Source organism: Monodelphis domestica, chromosome 3, assembly GCF_027887165.1.
Source record: "Monodelphis domestica isolate mMonDom1 chromosome 3, mMonDom1.pri, whole genome shotgun sequence".
Taxonomy (NCBI): Eukaryota; Metazoa; Chordata; class Mammalia; order Didelphimorphia; family Didelphidae; genus Monodelphis; species Monodelphis domestica.
The window spans coordinates 259,384,569-259,406,118 of NC_077229.1; the positions used below are offsets into that span (position 1 = coordinate 259,384,569).

The 21,550-nt window shown below is 37.3% G+C and overlaps 1 protein-coding gene across 2 annotated transcripts in view; it reads right to left on the reverse strand.

Moving 5' to 3' along the window:
• Positions 1 to 21,550, reverse strand: part of RAB31 (RAB31, member RAS oncogene family) — a 261,556-nt gene that overhangs the window by 172,955 nt on the left and 67,051 nt on the right. Inside the window, exon 1 of one of the 2 annotated variants that reach the window (XM_007487713.3) lies at positions 13,084 to 13,992. The exons of the other annotated variant lie outside the window; for it this stretch is intronic. Within the exon in view, the coding sequence (XP_007487775.1) occupies positions 13,084 to 13,122 (39 nt within the window). The 5' untranslated portion in view covers positions 13,123 to 13,992. Of the gene's footprint in view, positions 1 to 13,083; positions 13,993 to 21,550 lie in introns of those variants that run through there. 2 annotated transcript variants of the gene reach the window in all.

Sequence of the window (21,550 nt, forward strand, 5' to 3'; positions counted from 1 at the left end):
AGAGTCAGCGGATACCAGGTCTTGAGAACAGGAGCTGGGGCAACTGCTAGTAAGTGAACAAAGGACTTTGGGAGAAGAGGGGTGAAGAGGAAGCATGCTCCCAGGAGTGTGCAGGCTAAAGGATGGGGGCCTTGTCAGCTCTGGTCACTCCCAGGCGAGTGAAGTCCCTAGGTTTTCCACAAGGGGAAGTAGACTGGCTAGTTGTAGTGGCAGTAGCAGAACCACTAAAAAACCTGAGGTCAATCATAGATTGGGGCTAGAGCAAGGGACCTGGGATTACATAAGACCCTGGACTATGAAAACATGAATAACTAAATAGGACCTAGGTAAAAGCAAACACAAAAAGAGTTGTGAAACCTGAGGTAACTATGCTAGTGCAATAGGAACAGAGAGAGTCCAGTAAAAAAACAACAATAATTAAATCTATTGGCCTGGCCACTAACATTTTTTAAATAAAATATATAAAAATGAATAAGTATAGGAGAAAGAAGGTAACTATTGATAGCTCTTAGAGACAGAAAAGACCTTGGCTCAAAGTCAGAGGACAATGAAGTAAAAAAACCTACTTCAAAAATAGCAAAGAAATACAATAAATGGCCACAAGCTGAAAAAGAGCTTTTGGAAGAGCTTTAAAAAGACCTGAAAGATCCAGCCATAGCACTTCTGGGTTTGTACCCCAAAGAGATAATAAGAAAAAAGACTTGTACAAGAATATTCATAGCTGTGCTCTTTGTGGTGGCAAAAAAATGGAAAATGAGGGGATGCCCATCAATTGGGGAATGGCTGAACAAATTGTGGTATATGTTGGTGATGGAATACTATTGTGCTCAAAGGAATAATAAAGTAGAGGAATTCCACGGAGACTGGAACAACCTCCAGGAAGTGATGCAGAGCGAAAGGAGCAGAACCAGGAGAACATTGTACACAGAGACTGATACACTGTGGTACAATCGAATGTAATGGACTTCTCCATTAGTGGCAATGAGTGATCCTGAACAACCTGGAGGAATCTATGAGAAAAGCCACTATCCACATCCAGAGGAAACACTGTAGGAGTAAAAACACCAAAGAAAAACAACTGCTTGAATACATGGGTTGAAGGCATATTGTTGGGGATGCAGACTCTAAATGAACACCCTAGTGTAAACAACAACATGGAAATGGGTTCCGATCAAGGACACATGTAATATCCAATCAAATTGGCTGCGGGAAGAGTGGGTGGAGGAGAAGGAAGGAAATAATGTGATTAATGTAACCAAGGAATAATGTTCTAAATTGACTAAATAAACTTATTCAAATGGAAAAAAAATAAAAAATAAAAAAATAAAAAGACCTGAAAAACCAAATGAGAAAGGTGGAGGAAAAATTAGACAAAAAATAATAGTAATACAAGAAAATCAAGAATATAATGAAAGAAAGATCACTCAAATGAAAAGATATCTAGAAACTCACAGAAGAAAATAATGCATTAAGAACTAGAATTGGACATGGGGAAGCTTATTATTTCCTAAGACAACAAGAAATAATAAAGCAAAATTGAAAAGAATGAAATAATAGATGAGAATATGAGATGTCTTGTCACAAAAAAAAAAACCAACAACTTGGAAAATGGATCAATGAGAGACAATTTAAGAATAGTTGGATTCCTAAAATATTACAATCAAAAAAAGTATTTAGACACCATTCTCCAAAATGAATCAACAAGGAAAACTACACAGAAATTCTAGAATCAGAGGGTAAAATAGAAATTGAAGGAATCCACTGATCTCTATCTCAAAGAGATCCAAAGATGAAAATATTCAGGAACATCATTGCTAACTTCTGTAGTTCCCAGGCTAAGGAGAAAACACTACAAGCAACAAGAAAAAAATTTTAATATTGTGAAATTGCAGTCAGAATTACATAAAACCTAGCAGCTACAACATTAAAAAAATGGGGGAGGGGAGAGACAAGCTGGGTGGCTCAGTGTATTAAGAGCCAGGCCCAGAGACGGGAGGTCCTAGGTTCAAATGTGACCTCAGACACTTCCTAGCCGTGTGACCCTGGGAAAGTCATTTAACCCTCTATTGCCTCACTCTTACCACTCTTCTGCCTTGGAACCAATACATAGATTCCAAGATGGAAGGTAGGTAAGGGTTTAAAAAAGAAAAAGAAACTAAATGAAAATGATGCAAGAAAATCATAAGAGTCAACCACTTTGTAAAGAAACCACAAAAAAGTGGGAAAAGATGTACAAAAATTTGCTGATTAAAAAAACTCCTTAAAAAGTAGAATTGGCCAAATGGAAAAGGAGATACAAAAGTGCGCTGAAGAAAAATTTCCTTAAAAATTAGAACTGGTAAAGAGCGAGCTAATGACTCCATGAGATATCAAGAAGCAATACAATCAAATCCAAAGGATGAAAAAAAAGATTTGAAATATTTCATTGCAAAATATACTCACTTGGAAAATTTATTGGGGATCCATAATCTGATAATTATTGGATTACCTGAAAACCATGATAAAAAACAAACAAACTAGAATTCCTATTTCAAAACATTATTAAGGAAAACTGCCCAAACTCCTAGGACTAGAGGGCAAAATAAAAATTGAAAGAATCCACCAATCATCCCCCTGAAAGAGATTTCAAAATGAAAATTCCCAGCAATGTTATAACCAAATTCCAAAGAAAGGCTTATTGGGAAAGAGATATAGATTAAAGGGCATAGGTTTAGAGATTATTGACATATAGACTAAGTAGAAGATAAGGCTATTGAAGGGGACATGGTATAATGGAATGTACACTGGAAGAAGCAGCTAGAGAGCATAGTAGATAGAGTGCCAGACCTGAAATTGGAAAGACCTGGATTAATATCTGGCTTCAGATACTTTCTAGCTATGTCACTTAACTCCAATTCCCTAGCCCTTGCCCCTCCTTTGACTTGGAATTGATATTAAAACAGAAGGTGGGGGAAGCTGGGTGTCTCAGTGGATTAAGAGCCAGGATGGGAGGTCCTAGATTAAACTCTGGTCTCAGACACTTCCTAGTTGTGTGATCCTGGGCAAGTCATTTAACCCCCATTGCCTACCTCTTACCACTCTTCCACCTTAGAACCACTATGTAATTGGTTCTAAGGCAGAAAATAAGGAATTTTAAAAAATAGAAAAAGAAAGTGCCCTGGATTTGCAGTAGGAATTAGGTTCTAATCCTGGCTATGCCACTTAATACCAATATGACCCTGGCCAAGTTCTCTGAGCTAAAGTGGATCAATTTCTCTCAGCTTCTCCTTCTTTAGCTGTAAAAAATGAGTTAGTATTGGACTTCAGTTTGGAATGATTCAAGGAAAGTGATTAAAATGGAAGATGATCACCTGAATAGGAGGTAGACAATCCAGATTCCAAATATTCCAACAAAACCCTAAGGTCTACCAGATAACATAATGATCAAGAATCAAAATGAGAAACTAATAGCTTCTACAGGAGAATGACAGATCAGTCAAAATCCCAAAGGTATTAGGAAAAGGGGCTGCTAACAAACAATAGAGGATAATCTTTCAGTTCAACCAAAGACTGGTCAGAGAAGAAGGTGGCAAAACTCTGTCTTGAGGCAAGAATAAGGAAAGAAGGAAACAAGTATTTGTTAAATACCTACTATCTGCCAGGAACTATGAATAGGAGAAGAAGGGAATAAACATTTTCAATAGTGCTTACTATATGTCAGGCATTGTGTTAAGCACTCTTAAAATAATCTTTCATTTGACCTTCCAGTCAAACCTAGGAGGTAGATGCTATAATTAATCCCCATTTTACATTTTAGGAAATTAAGACAGAAGTTAAGTGATTTACCTAGGATCACATAGCTAAGTCAGCACTGAGGTAACATTTGAACTCAGATCTTTGTGCCTAATACCCTATTCACTAGGCCACCTAACTGTATAGCTGCAAGAATAGAGGTCTCCACCAAGATAAACACAGAATGGGTGAATGACCTAAATATAAAGAAGGAAACTATAAGCAAATTAGGCCAACACAGAATAGTATACTTGTCAGATCTTTGGGAAACGAAAGACTTTAAAACCAAGCAAGAGCTAGAAAAAAAAATCACAAAATGTAAAATCAATAATTTATATTACATCAAATCTAAAAGTTTTTATACAAACAAAACAAATGCATCCAAAATTAGAAGGGAAGCAACAAATTGGGAAATAATCTTCATTACAAAAACCTCTGACAAAGGTCTAATTATTCAAATTTATAAAGAGCTAAACCACAAAAAACCAAGCCATTCTCCAATTGATAAATGGGCAAGGGACATGAATAGGCAATTTTCAGTTAACAACATCAAAACATTAATAAGCACATGAAAAAGTGTTTTCAATCTCTTATAATCATAGAAATGCAAATCAAAACCACTCTGAGGCAGATTGGCTAACATGACAGCAGAGGAAAGTAATGAATGTTGGAAGGGGTGTGGCAAAGTCTGGACATTAATGCATTGCTGGTGTTGTGAATTGATCCAACCATTCTGGAGGACAATTTGGAACTATGCCCAAAGGGCCATAAAAGACTGTCTGCCCTTTGATACAGCCATAGCACTGCTGGGTTTGTACCCCAAAGAGATAATAAGGAAAAAGACTTGTACAAGAATATTCATAGCTGCGCTCTTTGTGGTGGCAAAACTGGAAAATGAGGGGATGCCCTTCAATTGGGAAATGGTTGAACAAATTGTGGTATATGTTGGTGATGGAATACTATTGTGCTCAAAGGAATAATAAAGTGGAGGAATTCCATGGGGACTGAAACAACCTCCAGGAATTGATACAGAGGGAAAGGAGCAGAACCAGGAAAACATTGTACACAGAGACTGATACACTGTGGTACAATCAAATGTAAAGGACTTCTCCATTAGTGGCAATGCAGTGATCCTGAACAACTTGGAGGAATCCATGAGAAAAACCACTATCCACATTCAGAGGAAAAACTGTGGGAGTAAAAACACCGAAGAAAAACAACTGCTTGAATACATGGGTTGAAGGAATATGATTGGGGATGTAGACTCTAAATGAATATCCTAGTGCAAATATCAATAATATAGAAATAGGTCTTGATCAATGACACATGTAAAACCCAGTGGAATTGCATGTTGGTTACAGGAAGGGTTGGGGGAGGGAATGAAGGGAAATAATGTGATTATTGTAACCAAGGAATAATGTTCTAAATTGACTAAATAAACTAATTCAAATGGGAAAAAAAGAATAGAGGTCTCCCCTGGAAAAGTCCAGGGATGTCAAAAAGTCTTAGGGTTAGAGAACTTAGAAGTGGCAGCAACTTGCAGTGAAAAGCAGAATATAGGGAAGCAGGACTCAAACCAAGTCACTCTAGTCCCAGGGATGCTGATATCCCTAATACTCTGTCCTGAAAATCTAGAAAGGACACCAAAGGTCTAGTACTTTGAACCTCAAAGATTTAGCTGGGGTTAATGTTGGGAAGTAGAAGTCAATGCAGGAACCAAGATGACTGATGGTGAAACCAAGTAAGGCTGGAATTCCCCACCTAATATCACTACCACCATCAAAAACAAAATCAAAGCAAGAGAGAGTATGACTGGCACAAAGTCCCAATTTAGGAACTAAAGCTGAAGAGATAAACAAGTTAAAGAAAACACCAATTAATATAAAAAATAATTGCAAATCTTAAGATCCCCAAAGGAAACAGTAACTTCATAACAATTACATGAATTCAAAAAATTTTAATGGACTTTCCACAAAAACAGTATGAAAATACCAAGGAAAAAATGAAGCAAAATCTAAAAAAGAAAAAAGAAAAAGAAAAGGAAAAAAGTGCTTGAGGAAAGAATTGGAAGAAAAATAAACAATTTAGAAGAGAAGATGGCAAACTATTCAAGGAATGGCAACCCACAGAAAACCAGAATAATTCAAACTGTCATGTCTCATGAAACTGCATGAAATATTAGAACAAAATCAAAAGACTAAAAAATAGTTGAAAATGTGAAATATATGATATAAAAAACCAAATGACTTAGAAAAGAGATCAAGAAGAAATAATATAAGAATCATTAGACTCTCTAAAAAGTTATTTTAAAAATAGCCTGTGTATTATTATAGGTCAGAAAATCATCAGTGATAACTGACTAGATCTGTTCAAACAAAAGGGCAAAATAAAAATAGGTAGAATCCATCAAGGATTCCCAAAAGGAAAAGTACTAGGATGGTCAAATTTGACAGTATTCATGTCAAACAAAAAATACTGCAAGTAGCTCAATGGAAGCAGTTCAAGTACCGAGACTATTGTAAGTAGCCCACAAACCCTAGAAGCTTCTACTATAATATTAGGCAATTAAAAAGGCAAAAGATATAGATTTACAATCAGATTAATTAATCCTACAAAGTCAAGCATAATCCTACCTTGGCGGAAAAAAAAGTCTTTAATGGAAGACAACTTTCAAGCACTCCTGATGAAAAGACCAGAGCTGGGTAACAATTATAAATACAAACACAAAAATCCTGAAAATCTTAAAAGATAAACTTATTTGAGTAATTGAAACTAAACTAAACTAAACTAAAAAATAATGAGTGCTAACATTCTAATATAAGTTTTTTCAGAACTTCAGTGTTGTTAAGTGCATTGAAAAAATTAAGGGGAAGAAAAAGAAGTCCTGAAGGAGAAATGATTTTGTTTCAAGATTCTAAAGAGGAGAAATTGGAGGAAGTCTAAAGTAGGAGGTTGAAAATGGGAAACAGGAAGATGCTATAGTATCAAGGAAGAAGAAGAGAGTAGAATTTACTCATTCTCATGGTAGGAATATGTGAGAAAAGTATTATAAGTATGGAAGGAAGGGTGGGAGGAATGGGTATTAGATATGAATCAATGCAGAGCAAAATAAGTAGAACCAAAAAAAATGCACAATGACTATAATAATGTGAATTAAACTATCACTAAAAAGGAAATTGAATTATGAATTATGGAAAAACCACTGAAATTTCCAGAGAAAAGAAAATGAAACATACCTTCTTTCTCATGGCAGAGAGGTAAAGCAGAGAGAAAAGAGAGAAGTAATCTGTCTTCCTTTGGGATGTTTTGCTTAATTGTTTGTGGGCTTTATTTATTTAGACTGAGCACAAATATTTGTTGAGCACCATTCTGTAGTCTTGCAGTCTTTAAGCCTTTTCCAGATATCTATTCTCAAGTTCAGATATTTAGAACTCAAAGGCCATTTAGTCCAGCTCTTTATTTTTTATTTTTAAAGTACATTTTCTTGATGCTTTTAGTCTTTACATTACAATCATTTCCTGTTATCTCTTCAGATTCAATTTGTGTTCAGTCTAAATAAGGTAGAAAGGTATTATCATATTTAAGGTCTGCCCAATCTGGGAGTAGATAGCCACAAAAAAAGGATGATTAAGAGGGTGTTACAAGGCTCCGCCTTACAAAAATTATCTTAGATACTGCCCTTCACCTCCTACCTGAAACTCCTTCTACTAGAATTCCTCCAACAAGTAACAAGGTAAGACATTGTCTCCAAAAGGCCATAAAAACACATTTGGAAATCTCCATTAATTCTCTTTTCTTTATTTCTTCAATGAATTTATGATCTCTTCAGAGTGGATAATCTCTTCAACAGTAGATATTGCAATCCATCTGTAAATCCAACAGGTAGGCTCTAACCAATGTTCAGGGGGCCTCCCTCTTGAGTTTCCTACTATTGTACTCTCTTCCTCTCTTTCCTCCTTTTTCAGAATTTATAATTTCTTTTCTATTTCTTTCTGCGCGAACTTAATAGAGATATACTATAGAGGCACAGCATGCTACAGTGTAAAGAATTTTGGATATGAGGTCAAGAAGACCTGGGCTTATATCCTGCCTTTGCCACTCATAGAGGTATGCCAATGGACAAGTCATTTAACCTTTCTGAGCCCAAGTTTTCTTATATGAAAAATGGAGGGGGGGGGGGGGGATATCTATAATATCTATCTTATGGATTTGTAATAAAATGCTTTGCAAATTTTTTAAAAAGCTTTATTGGTATTTTGTTTTTACATTACAAACATTTATAGATTTACTAAGATAGGTCTCTTGTAGTAAAATAAAATTGAGCAAAATTAACAATAATAACTTCATCTGGAAATGCTTGCAACTTTCCATACCTGTAACACTAACTTCTCTATTTTAAAATGCTTTTTCCCTTAATCAACCACAATCTATTTTCTCTCCTTCCCAAACCCAATTCTTTTGTGATGGGGGGGGGGGGGGGGGAAAGGGAGGGGCAGGGTGGAAGGGAAGGCAGAAAAGTCAACTTCTTTTAAAAGAAATATGCATAGTCAAGTAAAACTAACTCTCTCATTTACTGTATACAAATGTATGTATGTAACACACACATTAGTATGTATCTCATTGTGCCTAAATCTGTTATCTTTCTGGCAAAAAATAGATAGTACTTCATTGATCCTTTGGAATAATGGATGGACACTGTTTTGATTGTCAGTTCTTACATCTTTCAAAGTCCTTTGTGAGGCAACTAGGTGGCTCTGTGGATGGAGGTCCTGGGTTCAAAGAATTCAAATAGTCCTCAGACATTTCCTTGCTATGGGACCCTGGGCAAGTCACTTAATTCTGACTGTCTAGCCATTACCACTCTTTTGCTTTGGAACCAAGACTTAATTCTAACCAAGTCCAATTCTAAGATAGAAAGTAAGTCTTTTTTTTTAAGTTGTTTGTCTTTACAGTGTTATTACAATAAATAGTTCTCCTGATCCTGCTAGTTTCATCCTTCTTCAGTTTATTTTGATGTTACAAAAGTCAAAACAGAAAAAGGAAAACAGAGACTAATATCTGTAATGAACATTGATAAAAATCTTAAAGTGCTCCATAAATGTCAGCTATTATAATTATTGTTAGATCATAATATAGCCTCTCTATCCCTACCTTGTATCTTTTCCATCTTTCTTTGTGTGACCCATAATTTTGATACCTCAGAGACTGTGGGTCTGAGCCATTTTTTCCTCCACCATTTCTTGATATTTTTGGAAGCAATGCATCTCAAAATCTTCTACCATCCAGTTACATAAAAACTTTGCAAATGAATTTGTATTCTAAACTAGAGTTACCCTTAGAACTACTACATCTCTACCTGGCAAAGAGTTTGCTGGCTAAAGTAGTTTCAAGTTCTTTTAACCTAAGAGCAGCAATTTCTTCACATCATTTAATAGTGATGGTTCCTGTCAAAGCCTATCCCTTTATCTGTTTTCCATTTTTCATCAGTAAGAGCCTATTTAAATAACTGTTTAAACCATTTTAATGTCTACTTTCTTCTAAGTATTGATTTTGAGCTTTGTTCTAACAAGTAGGTGACCAGAAAGTGAATTTAGGATGACTCCCAACTTAGTAACCAGTTGTTTACAATCTGTTAAGACATAAGCCATTTCATTCTTTGTGATATCATTTGGTGTTTACCATATCCAGTGACTCCTGACTGCCTTCTCCAAGAAAGCTTTCAAAGAAATAGGCATGAGGGCTTCCAAGTGGTCAAAAATAGTTTTCTTTAATTTCCTGATCTGAAATCAGATTTTCCAATATATTTTCCATTTTTCTTCCCCCCAGTTTTGTACTGATACCACAAAGTATCAGAGTGTATGATTTATTTTGGGGGTCTTATAAAATTCTTTATCAGATTTGGATACCTTCTTATCCTCTGCAACAAATGTTGGCATATAACCCACATTTTTTTTTCATCTTAGTCTTTTTGCTTATGTTTATTATGAGCTCTGGAATGGGAAAGGACAAAAATGAATTATGAATTGATGTTCCTTGTTGACTTTGCGAATGAGAAAATACCAAAATCAACTCTTTTATTTGACTCTACAAGGACAGATTGTGGACCATCCTTACATTCAGCAACTTCCTTGTGTCTTCAGGTTTCATTTAAAGAAAAAATATATCAATATTGATATAATTCAGTTTCTTAAGCAATCTATTGGTTGAGGTCTTAGAGAGAGGATCTCATATTTAAAGGATCACTAATTAATTTAAGGTTTAGAAAAAGTCTGTAAACTATATGAACCTTAGTACCTTGGCTCCCTATTACCCTGCCATTTTCACTACAGAAACTGTAGGACTGAGAGAGGGGCACTTTGAACTTTTCTTTTGCTTCTTGGGATTCAAAAAAATCTATCATCTAATAGCCACCATACTGGAGTTGAGTGTCTCCATCCTCATCTCAGTTTGTCCATAGAAAGCTAACTCAATTGCATTAGAAGCCAGCCTTTTCAGTACCATAAAACTCACAAAAATTTGCCCTTCTCTGACATATCCTTCAAGAACTCGGGATTATCTCCACACCATGAGGAGACATCAAAGTAGATTTTCTATTACACAAATTAATTTCTCAGATTAACTAAAAGCCATATTAGCAAGTAATAGAATTATGGATTATAATACTGGAAAGGCTCTCAAAATAATATTATTATCCTCGCTTTATAGATGAAGTGAATATCACACAACTAGTTAAGTAGAAGAATAGTACCTAGGTCTTCAAGTCATTAATAGAAGATGTATAGAGGTATTTGGGGAGATAAAAATGTTAACCTCCAAAAGATCTATAATTCTGTGAATACTATGTACACAATTCTAGGCAACATACTTTAAGGGAAACATTATCTAACTAAAGCAGGAGTTTTTTTACTTTTTTTGTTCATCACGGATCCCTTTGGTAGTCAACTAAAAATATAGACTCTTCAAATTAATGAAATTTTAAAATTCATAATTGAAAGAAATGCTATTTCAGTTAAAATTTAACAAAAATAAATATATTTTTCTTCTAAGTTCATAGACACCCCTGAAATCTATACACACCCCCTTTGGGAATCTGCATAGACAAGTTAAAAAAACCCTTGACCTAAAAAATTATCTAGAAGGGGGTGACTAAGATAGAAGTGGTTTGGAAATCATGTTATATGAGGAACAATTAAGATATATGGAGATGTTTATTCTGGAGAATAAATAGAAGCATGATGTATATAACATACTTGAATGGTTTTCTGTGAATGTAAAAGAGGGGAAAAGATTTATTCGAGGCTTCCTTAAAAGGGCAGGGACACCTAGTATATTTTTTTAAAAGCATTAGATTTAAATCAGAAGACCTGGTTTCAAATCTAGAGGACTCCTTCACTACTTATTTGATTAAATACAAGTCATTTTATCTTGAGGCCTCAATTTCCCTCTCTGAAAATTAAAGGATTGGCTTAAACTATATCTAAGATATCTTCCTATTCTAAAATTCTACAATCCTTTGTCTAGACTTGAAAGTGGGAAACAACCAGACTGGTACAAACTTGGCCAACTTCATAGTTTTCCCTCTGGCCAGCCCTAGCAACACAACCTAAGTATGCTTCCAATACTTTCAGCTACTTAAAGTACCACATTCCTTCTAGGTCCTTGATAGCCTTTCTGAAACTGAAATGATCCCTCAAAAGGAGACATGAAATTCCTGGAATTTATGTTTGGACAATATTAGAATCTCAGGCTAAGGAGAAGGAAAAAAGAACCTACCAATGTGCACTCTGATAAAAGCCACCAGAGATAAATTAGCAGAGTGTGCAAACATAGAACTATTTGCAAGGTTGGGTGAAAGAGGCTGAGGTTGTTTTTGCTGAGGATGTGGAAAAGGTAATGGGAGAAGAAGAAGCTAAAGTAAGGCCTAAAATAATCTAGCCAAATATTCCTGAATCCTCCTCAAAACACAGTCCAGAGAGTGCTACAATTTTGTAAACACAGTCCATCCTGATGTTCTCCCTACAAAAGTGGATGGTGACTTAAAAGATCATTTCCTCTTATTCACTTCTTGGAAATCCACTGACAGCTCATAGTTAACATTTCTTTGAGGCTAACAAGAATGAGTGTTCCCTTTTGCTGCTATACGTTGGTGGGGGGGAAGCAGTTTTCTTGGAGACAAGATTAATTGTAGGCAAGATTAGTTGAACCCAGCCAGCAGGAGTGCACAGATGTCAAAAAACTGCTGCAACTTTGTCAAGAAAAGGATAGGGGGAGGGAGGAGGCACCAAGACACCACTTTTTCAAGAACCATTTTTGAGGTGGAAGGGTGGGGTGGGGATATGGATTCCAAGGTGGGGTGAAATCAAGCGGAAAAGCCCCTAGAGCCAACCCTGGGTGAATGTCCTGTTGGAACTTTCAGAGTGGCCCTTCTTGTGAATGGCACAGGCCAGCCACTCGGCTGGCTTTTCCATCATTGGCAGCTTAAACAGAGTTCTTCTTTATGCTAAGAAAAAAGAGATTTGAGAAAGAAGGGAAGTAGTAGTTGTAGGGGAGGGAGGGGGGAAAAGGAGGGTTGGACGAAGACTTTCTTAGCCTGCTGTTTTATCCACAACACAAAAGGTTTCCAGACCAACCACATACTTTCTTTAGCCACCCTCCCTACCACTGTAATACTGAGTTTAAAAAAAAAACAAAAACTTGATGGCTATCTTAACCTCGGTTTAAAAAAAAGTTAATAAATTAATAAACGAAATCATTCCCACGAGGGTGAAAGAGGATATCAGGGTGCTCTGAAAACTAAATTACTTTCAGCGGAAGGAAATTATCAAAGGCAATGGAGAAAGCCCCTCTAACAAGATTAGGGGTAAAGCGGGGGTGAGCACTCCAAAGATGGAAACGGGACTCCCCGGCACCCTCGCGGGCAAACCGAGAACAGCTACGGGGGTATCATCCCCGAGGAGACCCTCCACTTCCAAGCCAGCCCAGTCAGAGGAAGCCGGTCTAGGGAAAGTAGCCAAAAGGAGCAGGCAGCGAGCCAAGAAAGCTCCCTGGGCCCGCTTAGTCCGGGGACCCCAGGGTGGGCCGAGGACGGAGTGGGAGGGGGCGAGGGGAAATGAAGGCCAGAAGGGAGTCTAGGCCCCCAAGGCTTGCAGGGGGCTAAAGGGGTACCCTGGGAAGTCTGCCTGCCAGGACATCCCCCCTCCAAGACAGGGGCGGGGGTCCCGAGTCCACGGCCGCCCCCTCTCGGCTAGAAAAAGCCGGTCTCCTTTGCTTCTCTCGCCTCCCTGGGCAGGAGCCGCAGGCGCCAGAACTCACCCCGAGAAGACACACTTTCAGCTCTCGTATTGCCATCATCTGATTTGGGCTGAGGCAGGGCAGGGGGCTTGCATCCTCCGGGAGGAGTCCCCCGGGTGTCCCGCGCAGGCAACGCCGCCGCTGCTGGCTCCTCTCTGCTGGTCAGGCTCACGCTCTCTCTCTTTCTCTCTCTCTGTCTCTGTCTTTCTCTCTTAGCCAACCAGGGAACGGAAACCAGCTGCTGCTATTTCTGGGCAGCCCCAGCCCCAGCGCCGCCACCACCACCACCACAGCCACCACAGCAGCCGCCGACGATCACATGTCTATAGTACTAATCTCTGAGAGGCTTCGGGGCTACAACCTCTCGGACCCTAAACTCCAACTAGCTCAGAAAGCTCAGAAACCAGCCAGAACCCAGCGTGTTTTGTGGGAACGCCTTCTGGGATCTGCTTCGCAGCCAAAACTGAGACACCTCGGCTGCTACACGGAATACCCCTAATTGAAAACAAGACTGCATTCCAAACCTGCAGCCTCTGTGTCCTCCACTCCCCCAAATCTCGGTAACCTAACCCAACCCCAGCGGGGCTGAACCTCTTTCTAGGTTCTCAACGCAGTCCGAGCCAGCCTAGTGTGTGCCTTACTAGTATTATCTCTGAAATGAGCATGGTGAGAGTCTGGGAACTAGCTCTTTTCTAAAGGCTCGATCTCCACGTTTCGCCACCCCTACACCAGGCACCCCACTGTAGCCTGCAGCAGCAAGACAACTGTGAACTCGTTTCCCTATGCACTATTGAAATGAACTTTAAAAGCCTCTTTGGAATCCAAGGAAATCCTTCTCCCACGTGGAAATGCAAAAAAGAAAACAAGTAGCATCTTGGAAAGTTTGGGGACAGGGAAGATATCTCTGTTTCACGAAAAAAGAAAAAAATAAAAAACACCCTACAGTCCACAGTAGCTTAATTAGTCATTTTGGTCTTCAAAGCAGTGTTTTAAGATTATCATCGCCTGTTGTTAACTACAATTAAAAAATTTTTTCTTTAATCTCCTTGAAGAAATGCTACTTCCTCTTCTATATACAAGTTGCCTGGGTAATTTCACAAGTTTCTACTATTAACAGAGGAGAGAAGTCAGGCAGGAGGAAATGAGCATAGAAGTTACCTTGTCATTTAGTGAGAATTGGAAGTCAGATAGTTACCATCACTGCCATTTTTCCATCTGTATATATGACTCTGGAGCCAGCAATCTAAATCATATTTTAAAATCAGGTAATTCCAGATGAGCTGCTTTAACTCACTTAAGTCAAATTGTCTATCATGAAACCACAAGGAGCAGCTAAGTGACTCAGGGGTAGAGAGCCAGGCCTGAAGACACTAGGTCCTTTTGCATAGCCCTTACCATTTTTCTGCCTTGGAACCAATACTTAGTATTGATTCTAAGGTAAGGGTTTAAAAAAACACACAACAGTAAAAACAAAAACAGAAAGATAATATTCCCTATGATATGGTGCTCTACCAAAAGGGATTTGACATATTGAGGGTTCAGTGAAAAAGGTTAGTTCCTTTACCAAATAGTAAAGGATTGTCTTCTTATCCATTCCAAGAACCAATTTGATGTTGAGGGAGCCTATCTTTCTGGTTGATTAGCCTAGTATTGACTGGAAGGGAAGGAAGAAGCCGGACTATTTGCCAAACATCAGAGGAATCAGGGTAACTCACTTCAGACAGCATCTCAGAAGAAGATTCTCTGATTAGTGTGCATCCATACAACATTCCTGGCCGTTAGTTTCCTTTGTGTTTTCTCATCTGTTTTCTAAGGATCATTACATTTAATAGATCAATTACTTTTTGTCTTTTCCTTCATTGTAGTCATTGAATAAATTATTTTCCTAGTTCCTCTTTATTTTCTCCTTCAATCAAAAAAAGCCTTCATAGGCAATTTGGAACTATGCCCAAAGGGCCATAAAAGACTGTCTGCCCTTTGATCCAGCCATAGCACTGCTGGGTTTGTACCCCAAAGAAATGATAATAAGGAAAAAGACATGTACAAGAATATTCATAGCTGCGCTCTTTGTGGTGGCAAGAAATTGGGAAATGAGGGGATGCCCTTCAATTGGGGAATGGCTGAACAAATTATGGTATATGTTGGTGATGGAATACTATTGTGCTCAAAGAAATAATGAACTGGAGGAAAACCATGTGAACTGGAAGGAACTCCAAGAACTGATGCAGAGTGAAAGGAGCAGAACCAGGAGAACATTGTACACAGAATTGATACACTGTGCTACAACTGAATGTAATGGACTTCTCTACTGGAAACAATGCAATTATCCAGAACAATTCTGAAGGACTTATGAGAAAGAATGCTATCCACATCCAGAGGAAGAACTGTGGGAGTAGAAACACAGAAGAAAAACAACTGCTTTATCACATGGGTCGAAGGAATACGGTTGGGGATGTAGACTCTAAATGATCACCCTAGTGGAAATATCAATAATAAGGTCTTAATCAATGACACATATAAGACTCAGTGGAATTGCATGTCAGATACAGGAGGGTGTTGGGGGGAGGGAAGGGAAAGAACATGAATCTTGTAACCATGGGAAAATATTCTAAATTAATTAATTAAATAAAATTTCCTCCCCCCCAAAAAAGCCCTCATAGTTTCTTATAAATGAATTTTAAAATAAAGAAGCATTTACTAATTTACTAAGTGTTTATTATAAAGCAATACTTTGTTCAGAAAACACAAATAGAAAAAAACAAAGATAATCCCTGCCCTCAAAAAGATTACATTTTAATAGAAGGAGACAACAAATGGAATGGTAGTCAGGAAGACTAATTTAGTTTGTAAAGTTACAGGAATGATAATTGAGGCTACAGAGCAGTAGATTGACACATTTTTACCAAAAGAGGGAATCATTTGTTTATTCATTATTCTTGAACTGGAGAGAAATGTGAAGAGAAGCAAGATTAGGATCTATTAAATGAAGCATCAGGACAGTAGCTCCAGAGATGAAACAGATAAAGTCTTCTAGGAATGATTTTGGGAAGCTAAGTTATCAAAAAGATGATCAGGGACTAGGAAGTTGGAGAAAATACATCTGGAATCTGCCAGAAATAATGACCCAGGCAAGGCAAGTGGAACAATTATATTCATATAACACAAATTGTTCAGCTTTTCTCTAAACTATGGACTCCTATTTTACTTCTAAGTCTTTACTAACACAAAAAAGTGACACTACTCATTTGACTCTTCTTTATTTTTCTTTGTATTCTTAGTGCTAAGCATAGTATCCAATATATAAAAGATGCTTAGTAAATGTTATTTGACTAATTGACTGAGTTGACAGGATTTGTGAACACAAGAGGGTTCCTTGGGTCAAAGGGAATGAATAATTTCATAACTTTTCTTCAAGAATTCCAGAGTTTTCCAGAATAATCAGACCAATTCACAATTCCACCTATAATGTATCAATCTTTGTGTACAATGTTCTCCTGGTTCTGCTCCTTTCACTCTGCATCAACTCCTGGAGGTTGTTCCAGTTCCCATGGAATTCCTCCAGTTCATTATTCCTTTTAGCACAATAGTATTCCATCATCAACATATACCACAATTTGTTCAGACATTCCTCAATTGTTAGATATCCCCTCAATTTCCAATTCTTTGCCACCACAAAAAAGAGCTGTTATAAATATTTTTGTACAGGTAAGTCCTTTCTTTCCCCTTTTTTAAATTATCTTTTTGGTATACAGACCAGTAATGGTATTACTGGAGCAAAGGATATGGATAGCTTTTTAGCTCTTTGATCATAGTTCCAAATTGCCTTCCAGAATCCTTGGATCTCACAACCCTATCAACAATGTATTAGTGTCTTAATTTTGCCACATCCACTCCAACAGGAAATAGTTACTTTTAAAGGGTCTATGGTAGCGATGGAGTCCTGGCCACTCTATACACTCTCTCTCTCTCTCTCTCTCTCTCTCTCTCTCTCTCTCTCTCTCTCTCTCTCTCTCTCTCTCTCTCTCTCATGACTCTTACTGAGCCATAAGAAATGAGAGGCAGGGTGATTTCAGAAAAAGCTATAAAGATCTACATGAACCTATGCAGAGAAAAATAGTGGAACCAGGAGAACATTATAAAGAGTAGGCAATATTGTATGATAATCAATTGTGAAAGACTTAGCTGCTCTCAGCAATGTAATGATCCAGGGCAATTCTGATGGATTTAAAACAAAAAATGCTCTCCACCTCCAAAGAAAGAACTGTTGGAGTCAGATGCAGATCAAAACATACTATCTTTAACAGTTTGTTTCCATTTTTATTTTGAGGTTTTGTTTTTATATGATATGGAAATATGTTTTGCATAAATGTATAACTCAGAGAGGATTTGGATCTTGTAATTTTTGAAAGCATGTTGAAAATGTTATTACATGTAATTGGGAAAATAAAATATCTCTGAGCAAAAAATGATATGGAACTTAGAGAAAAGGTAACTTTTCCTATTTGAATGAATAAAGGAATGAAGCATTATTAAAGCACCTATTATATATAACTCATACTACTAAGTACTAGGGATAGAAATAGAAAACAGTCCCTTTTCTTAAAGATTTCACATTCTAATTGGGAAGACAACCTATGGGAGATCTGAGTTTCAAGTGAAATTGAAAAATCCCACCATTCTTAGGGTTAAGCAGCATAACAGATGGTAATGCCTCTTATTTAAATCATGTTCACTGATAAAATCTTATCAGTTTCTGATGTCAAACTATTTGGGCTCTGATCTAAGCCTTTTTTTTTTTCTTTCTTTTCTCCCTCTATACATTTTACTTGGTAATCTCATCAAGTCCAATGGATTCAATTATTATCTATGCTGATGATTCTCAAATGTACTTATATAGCCCATATCTCTCTGATTTCCAGTCTCACATCTCTGCCTGCCTTTTGGACATCTCAGATTGGATATCCTTAGATATCTTAATGCTTTCCCTCAAATACTTCCACCTTCCAAACTTCCCAACTGATGTCAAGGGTACCATCATTGTCCCTCACAACCTGGATATCTTCAACTCCTCATCCTCTCTCACTTCCTATATCTACATTTTATGCCTGCCAAATTTAACTTTATAACATCTCTCACATATGCCACCTTCTCTTCCATGATACTGCTATTAGCCTTGGCTAACACAATATCCTCTGGTTGGTCTGCCCACCCTAATCTATCCTCCATTTAGCTGTCAAAGTGATTCTATGTAAGCACAGGTATGATTACATTGTACCTTCTCCGTGTTCCTTTCAATAAACGTCAATGGCTCCCAATCACCTCCAAGATAAAATATAAAATCCTCTGATGTTCAAAATCCTTCACAACTTACCCCCTTCACCTTATAAGTCTTACACTTTATGCCCCTTCTCTTCAACCCATTAACACTGGCCACTTTTTTATGCTTCAAAAAGACACTCTATCTCTCTATATTTTGCATTTTCACCAGTTTTCCTCCATACTTGGAATATCCTCCTTCCTTATCTTTGCCTACTGGCCTCCCTGGCTTCATTCAAATCTTAGCTAAATTTTACCTTCTACAGGAAGTCTTTTCTCAGTTCTTCTTAATTGTAATACTTTCCCTCTGTTGATTTCCAATGTATTCCATATATTATTTGTATATATTTGTTTACATGTTGTCTTCTCCATAAGACCATGAGCTCTTTGAGAGCAGTAACGCTTTTGCCTTTCTTTGTAGCCATCATGCCTAATACACCATAGATGTTTAATTAATGTTTATACTGATTTGACAGTGCTAGACACCATCGAGAAAATAATTTTTTTTTCCTGAGTCTTCAATAACTATTGCTAGCAATTGGTCATCCACTATTGCTGGTGGTGATATGATTCTCCATGATGATTTCTTCACTCAGTGATGCCTCTATAGGTTGGGCTGGCAGCAGGTTTGGTGGTTTGGAGGACACTGTTATTCCCAAAGCTCTTGAATTTAGGGTCTTTGAATGTCTCCATTAGTCTCAGAGGAAAAATAATGGTCAAGGTGGTGGTGGTTTGACTTGCTTGGTACATGTTGCCTCTTCTCTCTCAGGCTGCCTTGCCATTTCAGCTAAACTGGCTTGCTTTCCCTCCCAGCTTGTTCCTTTACAAGTTGTCTCTCAGATTCTTGAGGAAGGGAATTGCAATGAAGATACTGGTTGCTGCTCTTATGACCATCCCCCTCCCTCTATCCCTATCTTTTTTACTCCTTGTTCTCCTAATAATTCTATTATCCTTAATCATCAGTAGGTGTGAAGTAGTACCTCAGAGTGTTTAGGAGTATTTTTCTTCATAATGTTGATAGTTTGCATTTGTTCTTGTGAAAATGATTTCTATTCTTTGACCATATCTATTGGGGAATGGCTTATAGTTATATTTGTATCCATTTCCTATTTGTTTTTTAAACTAGATTTTAAATTTAAATTAATACTTTTTCCTTACAGGGCACCTATATTTCTCCCTAGTTTCCCTTCTCATAACCTTTCCTAATGACCTTATAACAAATAATGTTTTTTAGAAAAAGGAGTAAGGGGGTGGTTGTGAAATTTCAGCAAAATCAGTAAATCACAAAAAAATCTGTCATATTAAATGATTCCCTTCTGTACACACACACACACACACACACACACATACACCCTACAAACTAGTTTGTGAAAGTGTCTTTCTAGCTCTTCTTTGGACCAAGCTTGATCTGTTTAAATTTTGTAATATTTATTTCTGCTGGTTTTGTAGTTGCTTTTCTTTCAATCTACAGGGTTATATCCTTTCTAAATATATCATACATGCTTTTTACTGAATATATCAATGCATGAAAAGAAAATACCAAGATTAGTTTCTTTAGCAAGTTGTTTTGGTGTTTGTTTTTTTGTCTGTACCTTAACAAATGGCTTCACAAATGGGAGAGTAGTGGCATTTACTACTTATCTAGGGTGACTTGGAAAGATGTTTAGACTTGATTATAAGATAAATAAGGGCAACTAAGTGGCACCATGGGTGGAGTATCAGGCCTAGAGTCAGGAAGACTCCTCTTCCTGAGTTGAAATCTGGCCTCAGATGCTTATTAGCTATATGATCCTGGGTAGATCAATTAACCCTTTTTTTGCCTTAGTTTTTCTCATCTTAAAATGAGTTGGAGAAGAAAATGGCAAACCACTCTAGTATCTTTGTCAAGAAAATTCCAAATGGGGGTCATAAAGAGTTGGATGTGACAAATCAACAATACCATAAAATTACATACTCTTATTATTCTTTTTCTGAAGAGTGAATCAAACTCTCTTTGTCTATCAACCAGTACCTTACCAGCCACTAAGTATGAGAGTTTACAAATCACTTCCTAGAGAGGGTGACAATTCCAAAGGGACCACTGCTCCCATGCCACCCCACCCCCTCCAACCCCCCACCCTCAAAGTGCTAGGCAAATCAAAAGACTTTGATTGGTTCTCATGAAGTGGGGAAGGGACAGGAAGTGACATGGAAAAGGACTCTAAGCTGACTGACCTTCACAGGAAAACTCAGTTCTGATTTCTACTTTCCCCAGGGAAAAACAGGTTTTCTGGTCAGTGACTTAGTTTACCTCACTTCACACTATTCCTCAGGCTTCCCAAGATATTTCAGGTGTTTAATTTGGTGTTGCCAGTTGTTTTAAGTGTAGTACTTGGTGGCTAACTCCCAATTTACACCATGTTGTAGAATCATTTTGGTATTTTTTCAATTATTTTATGAATGAAGTTTAGTATAACAGTGGATAGAGTGCCACAGATATAGAATCAGGAAGATTTGGAATAAAGTTATATCTCTAACATGTGTCTCTGGCTTTTTAACCCAGGGAAATGCCTTGAGATTAATTATAGACTTTTATTGGTGCTGGGAGTCTGCTCAAAGAGTTACTACCTTGATGAAATTATGGATGTAGACCATTAGGCTATATTAATGTGCTGATGTTTATTTCCTCAATCCCCTGGCATTGGATATTTTGGTTGTTTCCAGTTCTGACTATCATAATGCTCTGAGAAAGTCCTTTAACAACTACTATTTTTGTTAGTATTTTTAGAATGTATTACCCAAAATGAAATTATTGGGTCAAAATTATGTGCCATTTTTGTGGGTTTTTTTTCAATGTATGGTGAGATTGTTCTTTAAAAAATTAAATAAATTTTCAATTCCATCAGCAATGAATGAGTAGCAGTTTCTCCATAACTTTCACTTGAGTTTTGTTGCTTTTATTTTTACATATTTGATGGTTATGAAGCAATACTCTAAAATTGTTTTGATTTTCATTTCTTTGATTGTTACTGAGCATTTAAAAGAATGATTATTGACAGTGTTCATGTTTTTGAGAATTACCTCTATCCATCCTTTGACCATTTATTGATTGCATACTAAGAATTCCATTGTGACTTCCTTATGTATTTTAAATGCCAGTTCTTAATCTTCCATATTTGCTGTACTATTTTCT